This window comes from Macaca fascicularis, chromosome 8, assembly GCF_037993035.2.
Source record: "Macaca fascicularis isolate 582-1 chromosome 8, T2T-MFA8v1.1".
In the NCBI taxonomy this organism is placed as follows: Eukaryota; Metazoa; Chordata; class Mammalia; order Primates; family Cercopithecidae; genus Macaca; species Macaca fascicularis.
This window is the reverse complement of record NC_088382.1, coordinates 71,379,997-71,398,856: the sequence shown is the minus strand read 5'-3', so window position 1 is coordinate 71,398,856 and position 18,860 is coordinate 71,379,997. Positions and strand designations below refer to the sequence as shown.

The 18,860-nt window shown below is 39.7% G+C and overlaps 1 protein-coding gene across 1 annotated transcript in view; it reads right to left on the bottom strand.

The window, feature by feature from the left end:
• The window catches only part of CLVS1 (clavesin 1), a 208,023-nt gene that overhangs the window by 22,430 nt on the left and 166,733 nt on the right, over positions 1 to 18,860 (bottom strand). The window contains exons 4-5 of the mRNA XM_045398324.3: positions 13,913 to 14,023; positions 9,851 to 10,086 (exon numbers count right to left, since the gene is read on the bottom strand). Of these exons, the coding sequence (XP_045254259.1) occupies positions 9,851 to 10,086; positions 13,913 to 14,023 (347 nt within the window). The remainder of the gene's footprint in view (positions 1 to 9,850; positions 10,087 to 13,912; positions 14,024 to 18,860) is intronic.

The window sequence follows — 18,860 nt, the reverse complement described above, 5'->3', positions numbered from 1 at the left end:
GCTATGATAATGAGAGAGAGAGAGAGAGAAAAAAAAAAGCACTCTAAAAATATTAGTACCACTGTGAAAAGGACACATCTATGCCCCATATATTTATATTTTTTAAACAAAAATATTAACAATGTAAGGAACATCTGCTACGTGCAAGACACTATGCTTTTGGAAAAGCAAGCACAGAAAAATCCCCAGACTCAAAGTTAGGGGCCTTGGGCTTTCATCCCAGCCATTTCACATAAGCAGTAATGAGCAAAAGGTTTGTTTTACATTGTTGTTAATATTCCATAAAACTTTATAGGAATTTCACATTTACCTTCTGTGAGAATAAAATTTAAATTAAACCTAAAATATGTTTGTGTTTATTAAAATTCAATACTTAGGATAATTCTGTGAATTAACACTGATTACACTGAATTTGTTATTGTTTAACAAATGCAATGTTTTTCGTAGCCAGCATCTTTCACTGCACACACATACCATGTGGGAGATGGAAGAGGTCCTTAGTGGTGGAAGATGACATCTAAGGACTTCCTGCAGATCTAAACTTTCAAAAGCCCCTAATAAGAAGAATAATAATAAAATGTATTTTATATAAACTTTTTATGGAGAATGTTTATCCTGCAAACAGAGGCTTCTGCTGTGGTACAGCCAAGATGAACCCATTCAAGCTCAATGAGAGGACAGCCTAAAATCCCCACTTTCTCCCCCTGCTGGCCGTGGCAGGAACTACCTGCCATTCCTGTATGGTGGGGACAGTTTCGATATGGTCCATACCTCTTCTTTAGGAAACCACTGTCCCTCCTATAATAATTCTGTTTCGTCCAGGATTTGTACCCGTGCCCGGCCACCAGAATGAACACACATCTCATTCCTGGAAATCAAACGCACCCTCTCCCTGGTCATGGTGATGGGTTCAGAGGCAGCACAAAGCCTGGCTTTTCAGAGTCCTCCCTTTTATTTTTGCCAAGAAATACCAGGAAAGATGCTCTTTGTTTCCTTGAGATCATCAAGTCCATTGTTAATAGCCGCCGTCAGGACTGGCTAAGAATAAATGAACAAATGAAAGGACGCGTCTGAGAGCAACTGTGACTCTAACCTGTTGCAAGGGCACCTGTCATCACTTTTCCTTCTGCGTGTTGCATCTAATGAGCACTGTCCCCAGAACTCTCTACCTTTGGATCAATCTGCATTTCGATGGCTTCAACTCCAGGGAATGACTCAAGTTTCTTACCCTCAATCAAAATCACAGGACAAAATTTACATGAGGTGTATCACCAGTAATCTTTTAAAAATTACATATATATGTGTGTGTGTGTGTGTGTGTGTGTGTGTGTGTGTGTGTATCTGTGTGTATAGATAGAGATACATGTATTTGAGGACCTCTCCCAAAGTGGCTCATCCTTCACCAGTAGTTACATCAAGATAGTGTTTCTGTGTGTGCACATGTGCCTTTTAAATAATATCTATAGGCCAGGCACGGTAGCTCATACCTGTAATCCCAGCACTTTAGGAGGCCAAGGCAGGTGGATCACCTGAGATCAGGAGTTCGAGACCAGCTTGGCCAACATGGTGAAATCCCATCTCTACTAAAAATACAAAAAATTAGCTGGGCGTGGTGGCAGGCGCCTGTAATCCCAGCTACTCAGGAGGATGAGGCAGCAGGATCGCCTGAACCCGGGAGGTGGAGGTTGCAGTGAGCCGAGATCGTGCCACTGCACTTCAGCCTGGGCAACAAGAGCAAAACTCTGTCTCAAAAAAATAATAATAAAATAATAATAATATCTATAGCCATTTTAATTACTTTATCAGCAATAAAGGCAAGAACCAGAAAGTAATGGCTTAATATGGCCTAACAATTAAAGGTCACAAACTCTACATGCTGACTAAAAAAATCATGCAGAAATTTCCTGGCAGAAATTTCTGGACAGCACCCCTGAATAAGCCTGTGTGTAGCAGGATTGTTGGTTTCCAACTCTAAGCCATTCTTTCTTCCTTTTTCTCCAACAAAAGCTGCTTTCATTTAGGCATTGTGATCTCCTGTGACTGGTTGACCTGTAAGAGTCAGAAATCAGCCGCTGCCTGAGAAGTCTCCAGTTGTGCTGGACACAGTAGAGAGAACCTGGTTCTTGTGGCCACTACTGAGCCCCTAGAATAACACTCCTGCAGCCACCTGCCTTAAAAATGTCTCTTGTGAAATAATGCATTTTCCTCATTGTTTAAAGCAGTTCATTTGGGTTTTCTTCTTTCTTGTAGTGAAAATAATCATAACTAATACAAAGCTTATTTACTAATCTTTGTTGGACAGTTTTAATGTTGGGTTACCTATTATCCAAGCCTGAAACATATTCAAGGAGTAAATTAGGAGAAAATGCTCCACACATATACTCCTAGGAACAGAAAACAGCTGATGATGTGGGAGCAAAGAAGTGGACTTCTGAAAAATAAAATAAGAAACAGGAATACAGTCAGGCATAGTGTCTCCTGCCTGTAATCCCAGCACTTTGGGAGGCTGTGGAGGGTGGATCATGAGGGTCAAGAGATCGAGACCATCCTGGCCAACATGGTGAAACCGTGTCTCTACTAAAAATACAAAAAAAAATAGCGGGGCTTGGTGGTGCACACCTGTAGTCTCAGCTACTTGGGAGGCTGAGGCAGGAGAATCAGTTGAACCTGGGAGTCAGAGGTTGCAGTGAGCCGAGATCTTACCACTGCACTCCAGCCTGGCAGCAGAGCGAGACTCTGTCTCAAGCAACAACAACAAGAAAAAACAGGAATAAAAAGTTAAAAATATAAAACTCAGGGTCATTTAGTACCAGAGCAGAGAATGCCACACACCTCAAAAGCCCACCATGGCATTATTGTATTAAATAGCAGAACAATATTGAAATAATTCATTTAGGAGGAATTTTCAGCTAAACCAATCATTATTTTGTTTTTTCTACTTAAGGGTTGAGCTACAATTATCCAAAGAAAACAAAACAAGAGCTCATTAGAACCACTCATTCACTGAGAGTTCTGGGAATCTTGGCTTTTACCCTACATGGATACCAGAAAGCATGGATTGAGAGCGCTTTGGAACACAGTGGCCATCTGTGCCCAAAAGCCACATTACAAAAAGTGATTGGGTCCCAAGGTCAGTGCACAAAGCCCACTTGACTCCAAATGGACATGAAGCATGTTGGGAACTCCGGGGGTTGGGTAACGGGGTTACGAAAATAGATGATGTGAACCTACTGGAGATTACAGTGCTGTTCAGAGGGCATACCTATGTCATCTCACTCAGAATAAGGAGGTGTTTTCTAACAACACAACACCACAGGGAACATGCTGCCCAGAAAGCTGCCTGCCTGTCTCTGAACGGTGCAAGCTGAGACCAGCTGACAGTCTGTGCTGGAGAACAGACCTCTCTATCAGGTGAGAGACTGGAAGAGATGACCTGTAAGGTCTCTTCCAATTCTGTTCCCAATTTGCCCACATCCGTGTGGGTTCTGAGGGGTCAAAAAGACACAATGAATACTGGCTGCTCTGTTCCTCATCAGTGAGGTGCTTGACAGAAGATATATGCCAACAGCAGGGTTGATCCCTCCTCTCCAGTCTCTGCCCATCCTGCCACTGCCTGAAATCTCCAGGCAAGCATTCAAGGAAGTCATCACAAAGGGCAGCAGCAGTGGGCAGGACATCCTTGTGGCCATGGTGGGGGGGGGGGAAATGAAATGTGTGCACACTTGCTAGCTTCTCCTGCTAGCTAGTCTTGAATTTTGGCTCCATAGGTACTGAAATGCAGTACTCCTCCAAACCCCGGGTGAGCCAGACCTTCCACATGGAGGCTTCTCTGAGAGTCTTCCCGGACAAAATTAGTGATGCTTCCTTAGAACACTGTAGCAGCCTCTTGCTCCTCCTTTGCAGTGCCTCTCACATTCTACAATATAGTTATTTGGGGCACATTTTCTCTTTCCTACCAGGATGTAAGACGCTATAAGCAGGATCCATGAGAGCCTTGTTAAAGAAAGGGGCAGGGGGAGGAATTGGCTCTTTCTATCTGAGAGCCAACTAATCGGTTTTGAAGCAATTAGACAAGTGTACCAAGGATGGGTTTTAGAGATAATACTATTCATTCAACATTAATTCATTCTCATATAGACATGCTTTGTTTTACTGTGCTTCACTTTATTGCCCTTTGCAGATATTGTACTTTGTACACTGTGAAGGCTTGTGGTAATGCTGCATTCAGCAAGTCCATTGGCACCATTTTTCCAACAGCATGCACTCACTTTGTGTCTCTGTATTACATTTTGGTAATTCTCACAATATTTCAAACTTTTTTTTCTTTCTTTTCTTTTTTTTTTTTCCAGAGACGGAGTCTCGCTTTGTTGCCTAGGCTGGGGTGCAGTCAGTGGCGCGATCTTGACTCATGGCTACAACCTCTACCTCCCAGGTTCAAGCAATTCTACCTCAGCCTCCTGAGTAGCTAGGACTACAGGCACCCACCACAACACCTGGCTAATTTTTTTTTTTTTAGTAGAGACGGGGTTTCACCATGTTGCCCAGGATGATTTTGAACTCCTGAGCTCAGACAATTCACCTGCCTCAGTCTCCCAAAGTGGTAGGATTACAGGCTTGAGCCACTGCACCCAGCCCAAACTTCTTTATTATTATTATATCTGCTATGGTGATCTGTGATAAATAAAAAAAAAAGTCTGTGATGTTACTATTGTAATTGTTTTGGGGGTACCATGAAACGTGCTCATATAAGACAATACACTTAATTGATAAATGGTGTGTGTGTTCCGACTGCTTCACAGATCAAATGTTCTCTCATCTCTTTCCTTCTCCTTGGGCCTCTCTATTCCTTGAGACAAAACAGTATTGCAACTAGGTTAATTAATAACCTTACAACGGCTTCTAAGTGTTTGAGTGAAGGGAAGAGTTGCATGTCTCATTTTAAACCAAAAGCTAGACATGATTAAGCTTGGGGAGGAAGGCACACTGAAAGCTCAGAAAGTCTGAAAGCTAGGCCTCCTGCATGAAACAGTTAACCAAGTTGTGAATGCAAAGGTGCATTAAAAGTGCTACTTCAGTGAACACACAAATGTCAAAACCTTATTGCTGATATGGAGAAAGTTTTAGTGGTCCGAATAGATGATCAAACCAGCCGCAACATTTCCTTAAGCCAAAGCCTAATTCAGAGCAAGATCCTAACTCTTTTCAATTTCATGAAGGTTGAGAGAGGTGAGGAAGCCATAGAAGGAAAATTGGAAGCTAGCAGAGGTTGGTTCATGAGGCTTAAGGAAAGAAATTGTCCCCACAACATAAAAGTGCAAAGTAAAGCAGCAAGTGATGATATAGAAGCTGAAGCAAGCTATCCAGAAGATCTATGAAAGATCATTGATGAAGGTGGCTACACTAAACAACAGATTTTCAATGACAAAACAACCTTCTATTGGAAGAATAGACTTCTTCCATCTAGGACTTTCATAGCTAGAAAGGAGAGTCAAAGCCTGGATTCAAAGCCTCAAAGTCCGGACTGACTCTCTTGTTAGGGGCTAATGCAGCTGGTGACTTTAGGTTGAAACCAATGCTCATTTACCACTCTAAGCATCCTAGGGCCCTTAAGAATTATTAATCTACTCTGCCTGTGCATTATAAATAGAACAAGGAAGCTTGAATGACAGTATATCTGTTTATAGCATGGTTTAGAGAGTATTTTAAGTCTACTGATGAGACCTACTGCTCAGAAAAAAAGATCTCTTTCAAAATATTACCACTTATTGACAGTGCTCCTGGTTACCCAAGAGCTCTGGTGGAAATGTACAAGGAGATGAAGGTTGTTTCCATGCCCAACACAACATCCATTCTGCAGTCCATGGATCAAGGAGTAATTTGACTTTCACATCTTATTACTTAAGAAATACATTTCAGTTCAGGAGGCTGAGGCATGAGAATTCTTTGAACGTGGGAGGCAGAGGTCATGCTGAGCTGAGATCATGCCATTGCGCTCCAGCCTGGGTGATAGAGCAACACTCCAGCCTCAAAAAATAAATAAATAAATACATTTCATCAGACTGTAGCTGCCATAGATAGTGATTTGTTTGATGGATCTGGACAAAGTAAACTGAAAACTTCCTGGAAAGGATTCACCATCCTGGATGCCATTCTAGAACATTCAAGATTCACGGGAGGAGGTCAAAATATCCACATTAACAGGACTTTGGAAGAAGTTGAGCCCAACCCTCATGAATGTTACTCCTCCTTTTCCACAGCCAAACATCTATAGAATAGAGCCAGCTTTCCTCTGATTTGGCATTAGTTCTGGCTCTCATCTTCCCAACTAAGTCTCTGCATCAGCCTTCTAGTGGCTTTTAGTCTCTGATGCACAAACCATTTCCTTGCTAATCCCATGATACTTATAAAACCCAGATCTTATTATGTCATTTCTCTGCTAAACTATGTATATTGAAGAAATAAAGATGAAAACAAAATGACATAGTGTTTCCCATCACAGGATTATCATTAAAATTAAAGTCTGATCATATCAAGTATTTTTCCAGGGTATGGGGAAGAAGGTTCTCATACATAGCTGGAAGTATCAGTTGGTGTCATTTGGAGGGCTTTTAAACAATGTGAACTAAAACTTTAAAGGCACATACCTACCAACTACAGGGTTCTGAATCTACTCGGAGGAACCTTCCTAGGAAAATGAAGGAGGTATACCAAAGACATTTATTAAACCTTATTTAGAAGAGGAAAAACCACAAAAACCCAAATGCAAAACAATAAGGAGATGGCTAAACTGTGGTATATCCATGTTCTGAAATAGATTAAACACATGGCCTATGAGGGGTCTTCACAAAGTTCATGGAAAATGCATATTATAACAAAATTATTCATGGAGCTCAAAAAATTTTTGTACGAAAATAAACTTGTGCTAACTTGTTATAACATGCCTGAACAGAATCTAGTTTGAAGCACTAAGAAGATAGGACATCAGAGACATCGGGTTTGACAAGCACCTCTATCAGAGAAACATGAGTTCTGCTAAAATTAAAGCAAGAACAAACATCAAATTTATGGTGAAGGTTGGGTAAAAACATTGTGAAATCACTGATGCTTTACAAAAAGCTAATGGGGACAATATCCCAAAGAAATGAGCAGTTTGCAATAACTCATTTTAAGAAGAGACAAGACGAAGTTGATGGTGAAGCCCTCAGTTGCAGACATCAATTCATGTCAATTTTACATTAATTTGCCAGGAAAAACTTTATCTTGTTCATGCCCTAATTGAAAAGGACCAACCACTAACAGCACAAACAGTAGCCAATACCACAAACAACTCAACTGGTTCAGCTTACACAATTCTGATTGCAAAATTAAAGTTGAACAAACTTTCCACTTGAGTGCCAAAACCATTGTGCTCAAATCAGGAACAGACAAGAGCAGAGCTTTCAATGGAAATTTTAAACATGTGGGATCAAGATTCTGAAGCATTTCTTTGAAGAACTGTAATAGGAGATGAAAAACGGTTTTACCAGTGCAATCCTAAAGACAAAGCACAAGCAAAGCAATGGTTACCAAAAGTGGCAGTGCTCTCATCAAAGTAAAAGTGGGCCAGTCAAGAGCAAAAGTCTTGGCAACAGTTTTTTGGGCTGGTCCAAGCATTTTGCTTGTTGACTTTCTGAAGGGCCAAAGAACAACAATATCTGTTTATCATGAGAGTGTTTTGAGAAAGTTAGCCAAAGCTTTAGCTGAAAAATTCCTGGGAAATCTTTCCCAGAGAGTCCTTCTGCACCATGACAATGTTCCTGCTCATTTCTCTCATCAAACCTGGGCAAGTTTATGAGAATTTCAATAGGAAATTATTAGGCAACTACCTTTCAGTCCTGATTTGGCTCCTTCTGACTTCTTTTTGTTTTCTAATCTTAATAATATTTCAAGGGCATCCATTTTTGTTCATCTAATGTGAAAAAGACCACTTCGACATGGCTAAGTTCTTAGGACCCCCAGTTATTTAGGGATAAACTAAATGGTTGGTATTGTTACTCACAAAAGTGTCTTGAATTTGATGGAACTTAGGCTAAAAAATAAGGTGTTTGTATATATACTTAATATATATACACACATACATGAACTGATGTCCTTGAGCCATATAAGTTTGTATTTTGAATTTTTATCTTTTAATTTTATTTTTCCACAAATATTTTCAAGTCTTTTCATATGTCTAAATATACTGACATGGAAAAACATTACATAACAATATGCTATGGGCTGAAGTCTCCCTCATCTCCAATTTCATATGTTGAAGTACCTCAGAATATGATTGTATTTGGACATAGGACTTTTAAAGAAGCAATTAAGGCAAAATGAGGTTCTATGGGTTGGCCATAATTCAATAGGACTGGTGTCCTTCTAAGAAAAGGAGGTTAGGACAGAGGCAGACACACACAGAAGGAAAACCATGTAAGGACACATGGAGAAGGCAGTCACGTGCAAGCCAAGGAGAGAGGCCTCAGGAGAAACCAGCCTTCGCAACACCTTGATCTTGCCCTTTCAACCTCCAGAACTGTAAGAAAATAAATTTCTGTTGTTTAAACCACCCAGTCTGTAGTACTTTATTACAGCAGCCCTAGAAATTACACAATGTTAGATGTTTTTTATGGATGTGTATAGATGCATGTGATGTACGGAAAGCAGAATTACAAGGGCCCACCTCTACAGTGGTTACCATTTGGGAGGGAATGGAATTGAGACTGAGATTGAAAATAGTGGCTGAAGGGGATTTTAGTCTTAAAAGTCAGGTTTTACATCGTATGTTCTCACCAATATGTGAGCTAAGCTATGAGGATGCAAAGGTATGAGAATAATGCAATGGACTTTGGGGACTGAGGGGAAGAGTAGGAGGAGGGTGAGGGATAAAAGACAACATATATGGTGCAGTGTATACTGCTTGGGTGATGGGTGCACAAGGATCTCACAAATCACCACTAAAGAACTCACCCATGTAACTAAATACCACCTGTACCCCAATAACTTATGGAAAAATAAAATCAATTCTTTTTAAAAATCAGGTTTTAATTTTTATAATGAGAAAATACTCATTATCTTTTTTTTTTTAATCTCTCTTTCATGGCACTCCATTGACTACAGTATGCAATGGTCTTCACCACCTGGATCCAACTGTTTTTGGAGCTTTATTTCATGTCCAGTCCCATCTCCCACTCTTGCACTCCTTTATACCGCACCAGATTATTCCATCATTCTAATGCCTATATGCCTCAGTCTGTCCTCTCTGCTGGATTGCTTTATGCCATTTCCCAAGCCTGGGTTGCTGGTCTCCAGAGCTCAGACTGAATGTCACCTGCTTTATAAATACGCTGCAAAAGTCTTACTTGGAAGATTCCCTGAGGCATACTTCTCTGTTCTTTTGACATCTTATTCTCATTTGTGCCCCTGGTCCCTAATTGGTGCTGCAGCCAAGTAAATGCTCAATAAATGGTTCCAAATAAATGAATGATAGGAACACTTTCTAGCAGTTTGTTTTTCCATCTAGTGTATCTCAAAGGTCCAACATTTTATTCTGTGTGTATTAACAAACTCCCTAAAGACCAGGGCTATAATTGTGGCATGAGTGAGGTCCTAGCCTTTAACTATTCCTTTGATACAACTGGGACAACTGTATTTCTGAACCAGCCAAGCCCCATTTGTTTTCAATTTTGGTGAAATCAGCTGAGAATGCATTGCAATTTATTTTATTCAAGTTCTGTGCCCACAAAGGTCTTTAATTAATAATTCACAATAGGTTCAAATAAAAAATTCCATTGACCTCTGACTCGGGGGACTCTGATAACCCAGGCCTTACCTTTTCATCAGCTTGGGTGAGCATTCTCTCTCCAGATTCGAGGATGTATGCTTCACGTGCATTGCATTATAGGATGTGTGAGTATAGTCATTTTCATCGCTGTAGTCAGGACCGAGTAACGTCCGGGCCCAAGTTCCCATGTCATAAGGAGGAAGAGTTCCTCCAAACTCAGAGGGCAAAAATTCAGGGTGTATTAGCTGGTGAAGGCTGTTTAAATTGTTTCCATGCAGGAAAATCTGTAAAGAAAAAAAAAGTAATTAGCAATACAAAATCCAAAACATACAACCAAGGATTTCATCTAATACACAATTTAGCAATGACAAATTGGATGCACTGCTGGTGATCATGGTGCTTAAAGAGGCATTGATTTTGTGACTGCAGCTTAGTCTTCATAAAATGTTAATGTATTGCTTAGAAAAAAGGCTGAATTAATAGTCATTAAAAATGAAGTTTATGAACAGATTGAGTGTTACTTGGCCGTGGGCCAAATTTATACATATAGTCATCTCCTAATTATCCCTGTTGGTTAAAGGAGTGATGGTGCAGACCACCTGAAACCCCAGCTATTGCTGGATCTCCAGACTGCTCTGTTCTCCCATCTGTGTGCTCTCACCCAGTCCTCCAGATCCTTTCCCCGTTCCCCGGCCTAGACAAAGTTGCAGCTTCTTCCTAACTCATCCTGGTTATAGCTGCCTATTCTGCTTCTTTCCAACCACCTTCCAATTAATTCTTCAGTATCTGCTGACTGCTGACTTCTGTTTATTTTATCTTTATTTTTCCCACAGGGGGAAAGTATCTAGAGAAAAAGTTGGTGTTTTCTTACTCCTTTAAAATGCTTCTTAGCTCCTAGGGTGATGTGGGCACAAGGTAGAAGAAAATCGATTCTTATTTAATGGAATCAAAAACCACAGCCTGAGAATTTATTGTGAGATATTTTTGCAGCAATTTCCATTTTTGTCTGGATTGGGGACTAAAGTCCAAACAAGTTTGCATCTTCTGAACATACAATAGATAGTGATAAAAATTGTGGATTCCTCAACCAGGAGAGAATCCACATCTCCAAGTTACAATTATTTCCAGATAAATCCACAAAGTGAATGAGCCATGAATAGATTATTAGCATTGACTGAAATTTAGGAGTTGACTCTGAAAGGTGACTTAAAGTGCATCCATGCACTGATGTCAGTTCCCACACTTCTTCATGTGGCAGGCATGAAGGCATTATGTGTAACACATAAGGTACACCCAAGTATAGGATCATCAAGTACACACACATGCATGCACATACGCATAGAGTATAACCATGATGAAATATAAATGTGGGTCAGGCGCAGTGGCTCATGCCTGTAATCCCAGCACTTTGAGAGGCTGAGGTGGGCAGATCACCTGAGGTCAAGAGTTCGAGACCAGCCTGGCCAACATGGTGAAACCCCGTCTCTACAAAAAATACAAATTTAGCTGGGCATGGTGGCGCACGCCTGTAATCCCAGCTACTCGGGAGGCTGGGGAAGGAGAATCGCTTGAACCCAGGAGGTGGAGGTTGCAGTGAGCTGAGATCACGCCACTGCACTCTAGCCTGGGCAACAGAACAAGACTTCGTCTTGGAAAAAAAAAAAAAAATATATATATATATATATGTGTGTGTGTATGTGTGTGTGTGTGTGTGTGTGTGTGTGTGTGAGTGATTTTTAAAATACTTAAACAGAGGACCTCAATAATAAACACTTGCTACCTTGTTCTATTGTATTGATTTTAACTTATGATGTAATGACATCATTTAAAGATGAAGGGGACAAGAAGTGCTAATTCTTCAGAAGACTACTGGAGCACTTCAGAAAGCATATCAAAACATTAAAATTTCTGATATTGCATTGAGTATGACTGAATTTTAATAAGAATTATTTCTTTTGAAGAAAGTCACTTTTCTGGCTTTTATAAAACTTTTCAGAGGGTGCTGTATATGAAACGTGCTGGAGCAAAGTATCAGCCCTGGTGTTTAGAGAAAACATTTGCACCCCTCCACCCAACATGTCCAGTTTTTGGAAGACAAAGAGTGCTATTAAAAGGGACCCTCCCTTCTTGGGGTCTTCTGGAATGGAGGAACGCAGAAGTAGGAGGCTGGACCCTCTACCTGTTAGAATCTATCCTGTGCCCAAAGCTCCAAAAATACCCTCCTATGGCATGGCAGCAAGTGTCCACCATGGGAGGAATTCTCTCTGGTTCCAACCTGAATAGAAGAATAGTTGCTGGAAAGCCCGAAGCCATGTTGAGAACAGTCCTAGAACACTTCTCTGTTCTTAGCACTGTCCTGAGCCCCAGATGGGTTTTAAAACTTTTCTGCCTCCTTATTCCAGTAAGTTCTAATTCCTGGTTTCAAACTTGTTTAAGAACAGGGAAATTACCCCTGCCCTACCCCACTGCAATGCTAAGAACCTGGAAGCATCTGAGGTCCAGGAGTTAGAAACCCAGCAAAGTGTGGGAGATGGCAGGGAATCCCTCACATTATCAGTCACTCCTGAATACTCAGAGTTCTTCGCCAGTGTCAGGTACCATGGGTGTCAGAAGGTGCTGTAGGATTACCCTAGTCAGGTTCCCATGAGGAATGGTGTTCCTGACCCAGGAGGTAGCTGAAATCAGAAAGTCTCAAAGATAAGACTGTAGCATTATTCATAATAGACAAGAAATGGGTACAACCTAAGTGCCCATTAACAGATGAATGGATATATACCCAGTGGAATACTATGCAGCCTTAAAGAAGAATGAAATCCTGTCATTTTCAACAATGTGGATGAACCTAAAGCACATTATGTTAACAAAAATATGCCAGACATAGAAAAACAAATACTGCATGACCACACACTTATATGTGGAATCTAAATGAGTTGAAATCATAGAAGTATAGAGTAGAAGGGTGGTTGCCAGGAGCTGAGAGTAGGGGAAAATGGAGAGATGTTGGACAAAGAGGACAAAGTTTCAGTTATATAGGATGAGAATAGATTCTGGAGACCTAATGTACAGTATGGAAACTGTAATAGTAATAATATTATATTGTTTATTTGAAATTGGCTGAGAGAGTAGATCTTAAGTATTCTCACCACACACACACACACACACACACAAATCACAACTACAGGAGGTGATAGATGTGTTAGTAGCTTGATTGTGGTAATCATTTCACAATGCATAGGTATATAAAAACATCACATTGAACACCTTAAATATATCCAATTTTTAGTTGTCAATTATACCCAATAACATTGGGGAAAAAAGAAAAGAGAGCTAAATCATAAAGATAAATAAAAGTCACCAAGTCTCATGAGGTACCAACTGCATCACGATACATGTTTTCATAAGCTGTCCCATTAGATTTCCCCAACAACTCTGTGATGTGGGTGTTAGTTTCCCCAATTTATAAATGAGAAAATTGAGATTCAGAGTGGTTAAGGAAAGTTCAATTACTCTGCTCATCAAAATGCCATGAAAAAGCCCAACTCTGATTGATGGAAAAAGCTGGCTTCTCAAGTGTTATCAACTGATATAATTAAGACTGTAAAAGCCTTCCTCATAAGAGCATTGTTATTTCCAAAGAAGAATGCTTTTCCAACTTTACAGGTGATGGAGTTAGCAGTTATCACCCAAAGCCATGGAAGGGAAGAAAAATTGTAATCATTCTTCATAACACTAATACGTTTGCAGAACAAAATGCTAGGTACTAAAATATTTTATGAACAGGAAAGCTGCTGGACCCATAATTCTTAGCTCCCATAAGAATTTACAGTAAAATGGGCATCTGATATTTGCATGCCTTCAAAGTTTCTTTTGGTTTGTCACTGGGACTCCAAAAATAACCCAGTTCTACTGAATTATTAATTAAACCCAGACCATTTGCAATCTCCAGCTGAGGCTCAAATGCTTAGGGGCTGTAGAAAAACCACAGTGAAAGAGAGAGAGAGAAAAAAAATCCGGGGAAAGGAGGGAGGAGGGGAGAGAGAAAACAGAAGCAGCATAATTGTCCCAGGCATTCCCTGTTTAAAATTTACATCATGTATTTGTTTTCATTACCCGTTTCCTGGTCTTGTCTTTAAGAAATGGCTTGATGAGTGTGTAGAGGGCATGAATGTACCAGGGCTGGTTGACAAAGTGGACTCCTCCAAAGCGGGCAGGAAAGCTGTCCTGGGGCAGAAAGAGAGAAATGCACATCAATTAGTAAGCACCCTTTGTTAGACTGCACCAGCAGGACCAATGCCCCAAAGAACAACCTGTTTTTCCTGCCTGGTAGAAGCTCTAGCTTCAGGATAAGGAGAGGAAGAAAACACACTCACTTAACACACTAGTTGTTAAGGATGTCTTTATTCCCCTTGCCTCCCTTCTCGCCCTTTGACTCCATGCATAACTTTAAAATTGTGCATGGGTTCCAGGCCTGTCTTTTTCAAATCACAATTACATGACCTTCTACGTGGCACAGAAGCTCGTGCAGCCTGGAGAGTAGGGGGAATCTGAATTCTTCATTGCATTAGGTAACCAAGTCTGCCAGGCTCCCAGCACAAGATCTCTCTCTTTACCCTCATTTCCACTCTCCCGCTCCCACCCTCTCCACCGGCTTAATCATGACAGTAACTGTACTTTCTGGGTGGGTGAGTGCTGGCTGTGCAGGAAGTAGTTGCAAAAGGATTTCAAAGGCTCTTAGGAGATGGAGCTATGTGGAATCAACCAAATTCTAACAAGGTTATAACAACTTTTTCACAGATTGCAGTACTAGCTCCAGTCCACCCTGGGGCACATAGTAAGTCCCAGGGAAAAAATACTTGCTGATTAATGGGCTAGTTGATTCTCCTAGTTGAGGGAATATGAACACCCTTTTCTGCAGATCAACCCATTTCGTAAATAATAGGAAGGAAGAGCCTTTCAGAAAAATGATTCCAAATTTAGAATCCAGATCAGGGCATTAGAACCCAGATCAGCTTATGTTTTAGATGCTAGGAAGCTGCTCTCAGTGCTAATTAGATCTATGGAACAAGGGACCATGGCCAGAAAGTCTGAGCTAGTCGTATAAGACCAGGTCCTGAGATCTCCCGATGAATGACTTCAGTAGATTGGGTTCATCTCAGTTAATAGAATTAAAAAAGAAGGAACCTCTAAACGCTGTATGAATTGTAAGTTTGCTATCAATTTCATTGCGACAAACATCTTTGTAAAATGTTAGCAAGATGAGATGAAAGCCGAGGGAGTCTGGCTGGTGGAGCAAATGGTTCAGCAGCTAGCTGTTCCCTGCGGGTGTATGAGATGCCTCACCCGGGTCTTTTTTAGTAACAAGGAAAAAAGGTTATTACATTTTTTTCAGAACCCTTTGAGTCTACAGGATCCCTAGGCATCTTCCATGCTAAGACCTAGTTTCCAATATGAGTGCATGGAACTGCACTTAGGGTTGACATTTGAAAAACTTTAAAAATAATTTTTCCCTCTACCTAGGCATTTTAGAGTAGAAAGGAATTAAATATTTTGAAGGCTAAACTGGACAATAACAATAAAAGGCCTTTGCTTTCAGAATATGTATATATATTTTGTTTTGTTTCTTTTATTTTCAAAAACTTAACAAGTATAGGGCTAGAGACATCATTTATACTAACTTGTTATTCCAAAACTAATTTGAGAAATGTAAAGGTTCTTAATAAGGTTGTCTTTTTTCCTCTAGGTATAGTTTAGGATCTAAAAGTTTTATGATTCCTTAAAAAAAGAGACTATTCCCAAAAGTGTTTCCTTTATAATAAGTGCTATTCACTATCATCCATCTTTTGGCTCCTTTTAACTTCTTATTCAGAAGTAGAATTCATTATTTCACTTACTAAATGTGGTTCTTAGGGGTCATAGAAGAAGAATAGGAGTAAAGCACTTATTTATAAAACCAGGGCTTTACTATCTTTTCTAGTGGGACCAATAAGAGGTTTATTTCTATCGATGGTCCATTGTGTTATATAGTTCTAGGTTAATAAAGTGGAAGGAAACTCTAAATAATATTGAGAGTAGGCAAAGTTGCAAAATATTAACCTTTTAAAAATATCTAGACATTCTAAGTTTTAGTTTATGAAGCCTCAATCATCAAAGACATCAAAAACTATCTTCTGATTGTGACAGGGGAGGTTGAAAGAAAATTATAGTGCTGAGACTCTGTAATTACTCTCTACGTTATCCCTGGTTGAGGATTCTGCCAGATTGAAGGCATGGGCTTTTATTCATCTCACTCAAGTCATCCAGTGAATATGTGCAGACAAACACATGTGAACCCTGTGTCTTGAAGTTCTGAGTTTGCACCAGAGTAGAAACAGAATGACTTTTATTCAGGTACCTCCTATACAATTCACATGCAAGGCCCTCCTGTCTGATAAAGGCAATGTACACATGTTCTGGGTCTTCTTGAATGAGCCCAGCCATGCTAGTGTGTGTGTGTGTGTGTGTGTGTGTGTATGTGTGTGTGTGTGTGTGTGTGTTGTGCAGAGGGAAAGGTGAGGAAAGGCAAAATCAGCAAACACCCTTCTCATGGTCAACACATCATTATTGGTTGCCTCTGCCTGATCACATCAGTCAACTGCAGACAAAGGGAAGTTGTCAGTCACACAAAAGTCTCCCAGAACCCCAAGAGGCCTACCACCCTCCTGGAAGAGCATTTCTTAGGGGGCTAGAACAGCTGTATCTCAAGATCATAGGCCTTGGTTCAATGACAGTGTAACACTTTGTTTTTCAGTGTTCTTGGTGACGAAAGAGCATACACCAACATACTCTAAGTTCAAGAAAATGGCATAAATCCTGTACTTTTATACGTTTGTCAATAAAAATATAACGTCATTTCAAATTTTAAACAATTCGAATCATAAAAATGTGTCTGCCTCCCAGTTTAAGTTAATTTTGTTTCCTTATTATAAATTATACACATTCTACAAAAGTAAAAAATAGATAAAAACATTATTTGAAAAATTAGATGATACAAGAAGATAAGAAAAAAGAAAAGAAAAGGCCTCTATAATCCCACTGCCAAAGACACACTCTTACTATTTTCTATTATTCAGGATGGGTTATGTAATGTTATAGTAACAAATAACCCCTACTTTTAAAAAATCATTTAAAGCAGTAAAGATTGATTCTTTGTTCACATTAAATGTCTTGCTTGATTTTTGTCTTTCCTGATTAATTTCCTGCTCACACTAAATGTCCTGCCCTGCTTGATTTGCCTGCAGCCAGAGATGCAGCCTCCTCCATATGGAGCAGTGCTGCTTGACATAGTCCAGGAAAACCACGTGGAAGAATCATACCTTAGCTCTTAAAGCTGGCTCCAAAAGTGACATGCTTCATCTGCCGTATTTTAAAGGTCAGACTCATGCCTGGCTTCCAGGGATCAGAAAGTAAAATCTACCGTATTTCCAGTAAGAAAAGGACCAAACGTATTGGCAAATAGCAGTAATAATTACCCAAACTCTGCCATCCCTTCACTTATCTTTTTTTCTATCCTTCTTAAATGTGATCATTTTTTAATTGAACGTAATAACTATTTTTTGATGGCCTACAGTGTATCTCACTTAATGCATTGAAAAATAAAAATAAAGAGTCTTCAGAGCAGTGGGGAAAACAAAACAGCAATTATATAATGATACATTTAGTGTATTCAATTCTTGCCTTAACAGTTAATTCATGCCTTGCACCTCTTCCATTCAGCACATATTTGTGAGTGTCTACTACATGACAAACAGTGGGCATATTCTCCAAAGTGTACTTTAGTGACCAGGGGACTCTGATTTTTATCCCCTTTCTTGCCTTCTGTAACTTGTGCTCTACTCACATCCTACACTGCTGAGGTCAGTAGCTTTCATTTTATGGTGATATTATTTCATGGTAATTTCATTTTATGTAAAATTGCAGCCTCTCAGAAAATGAAGCCTGTAAACCTTAGATAAGCATAAGTTTTTTTTGCTTTTTTAAAGCAAAAGTTGGAAGTTCTGGCCATGGCAATTAGGCAAGAGAAAGAAAAAAAGTATTCAAATAGGAAGAGAGGAAGTCAAATTATCTCTGTTTGCAGATGACATGATTCTATATTGGGAAAACTCCATAGTCTCAGTCCAAATACTCCTTAAGCTGATAAGCAACTTCAGCAAAGTCTCAGGTACAAAATCAATGTGCAAAAATCACAAGCATTCCTATACACCAATAACAGACAAACAGAGAGCCAAATAATGAGTGAACTCCCATTCACAATTGCTTAAAAGAGAATAAAATATCTAGGAATCCAACCTACAAGGGATGTGAAGGACCTCTTCAAGAAGAACTACAAACCATTGCTCAATGAAATAAAAGAGGACACAAACAAATGGAAGAACATTCCATATTCACGGACACGAAGAATCAATATCACAAAAATGGCTGTAATGCCCAAGGTAATTTACAGATTCAACGCCATCCCCATCAAGTTACCAATGACTTTCTTCACAGAATTGGAAAAAACTACTTTAAAGTTCCTATGGAACCAAAAAAGAGACCACATTGCCAAGACAATCCTAAGCCAAAAGAACAAAGCTGGAGGCATCACACTACCTGACTTCAAACTATACTACAAAGCTACAGTAACCAAAACAGCATGCTACTGGTACCAAAACAGAGATATAAACCAATGAAACAGAATAGAGCCCTCAGAAATAATACCACACATCTACAACCATCTGATCTTTGACAAACATGTCAAAAACAAGAAATGGGGAAAGGATTCCCTATTTAATAAATGATGCTGGGAAAAGTGGTTAGCCATATGTAGAAAGCTGAAACTGGATCCCTTCCTTACACCTTATACAAAAATTAATTCAACATGGATTAAAGACTTAAATGTTTGACCTAAACCATAAAAACCGTAAAAGAAAACCTAGGCAATACCATTCAGGACATAGTCAAGGGCAATGACTTCATGACTAAAACACCAAAAGCGACAGCAACAAAAGCCAAAACTGACAAATGGGATCTAATTAAACTAAAG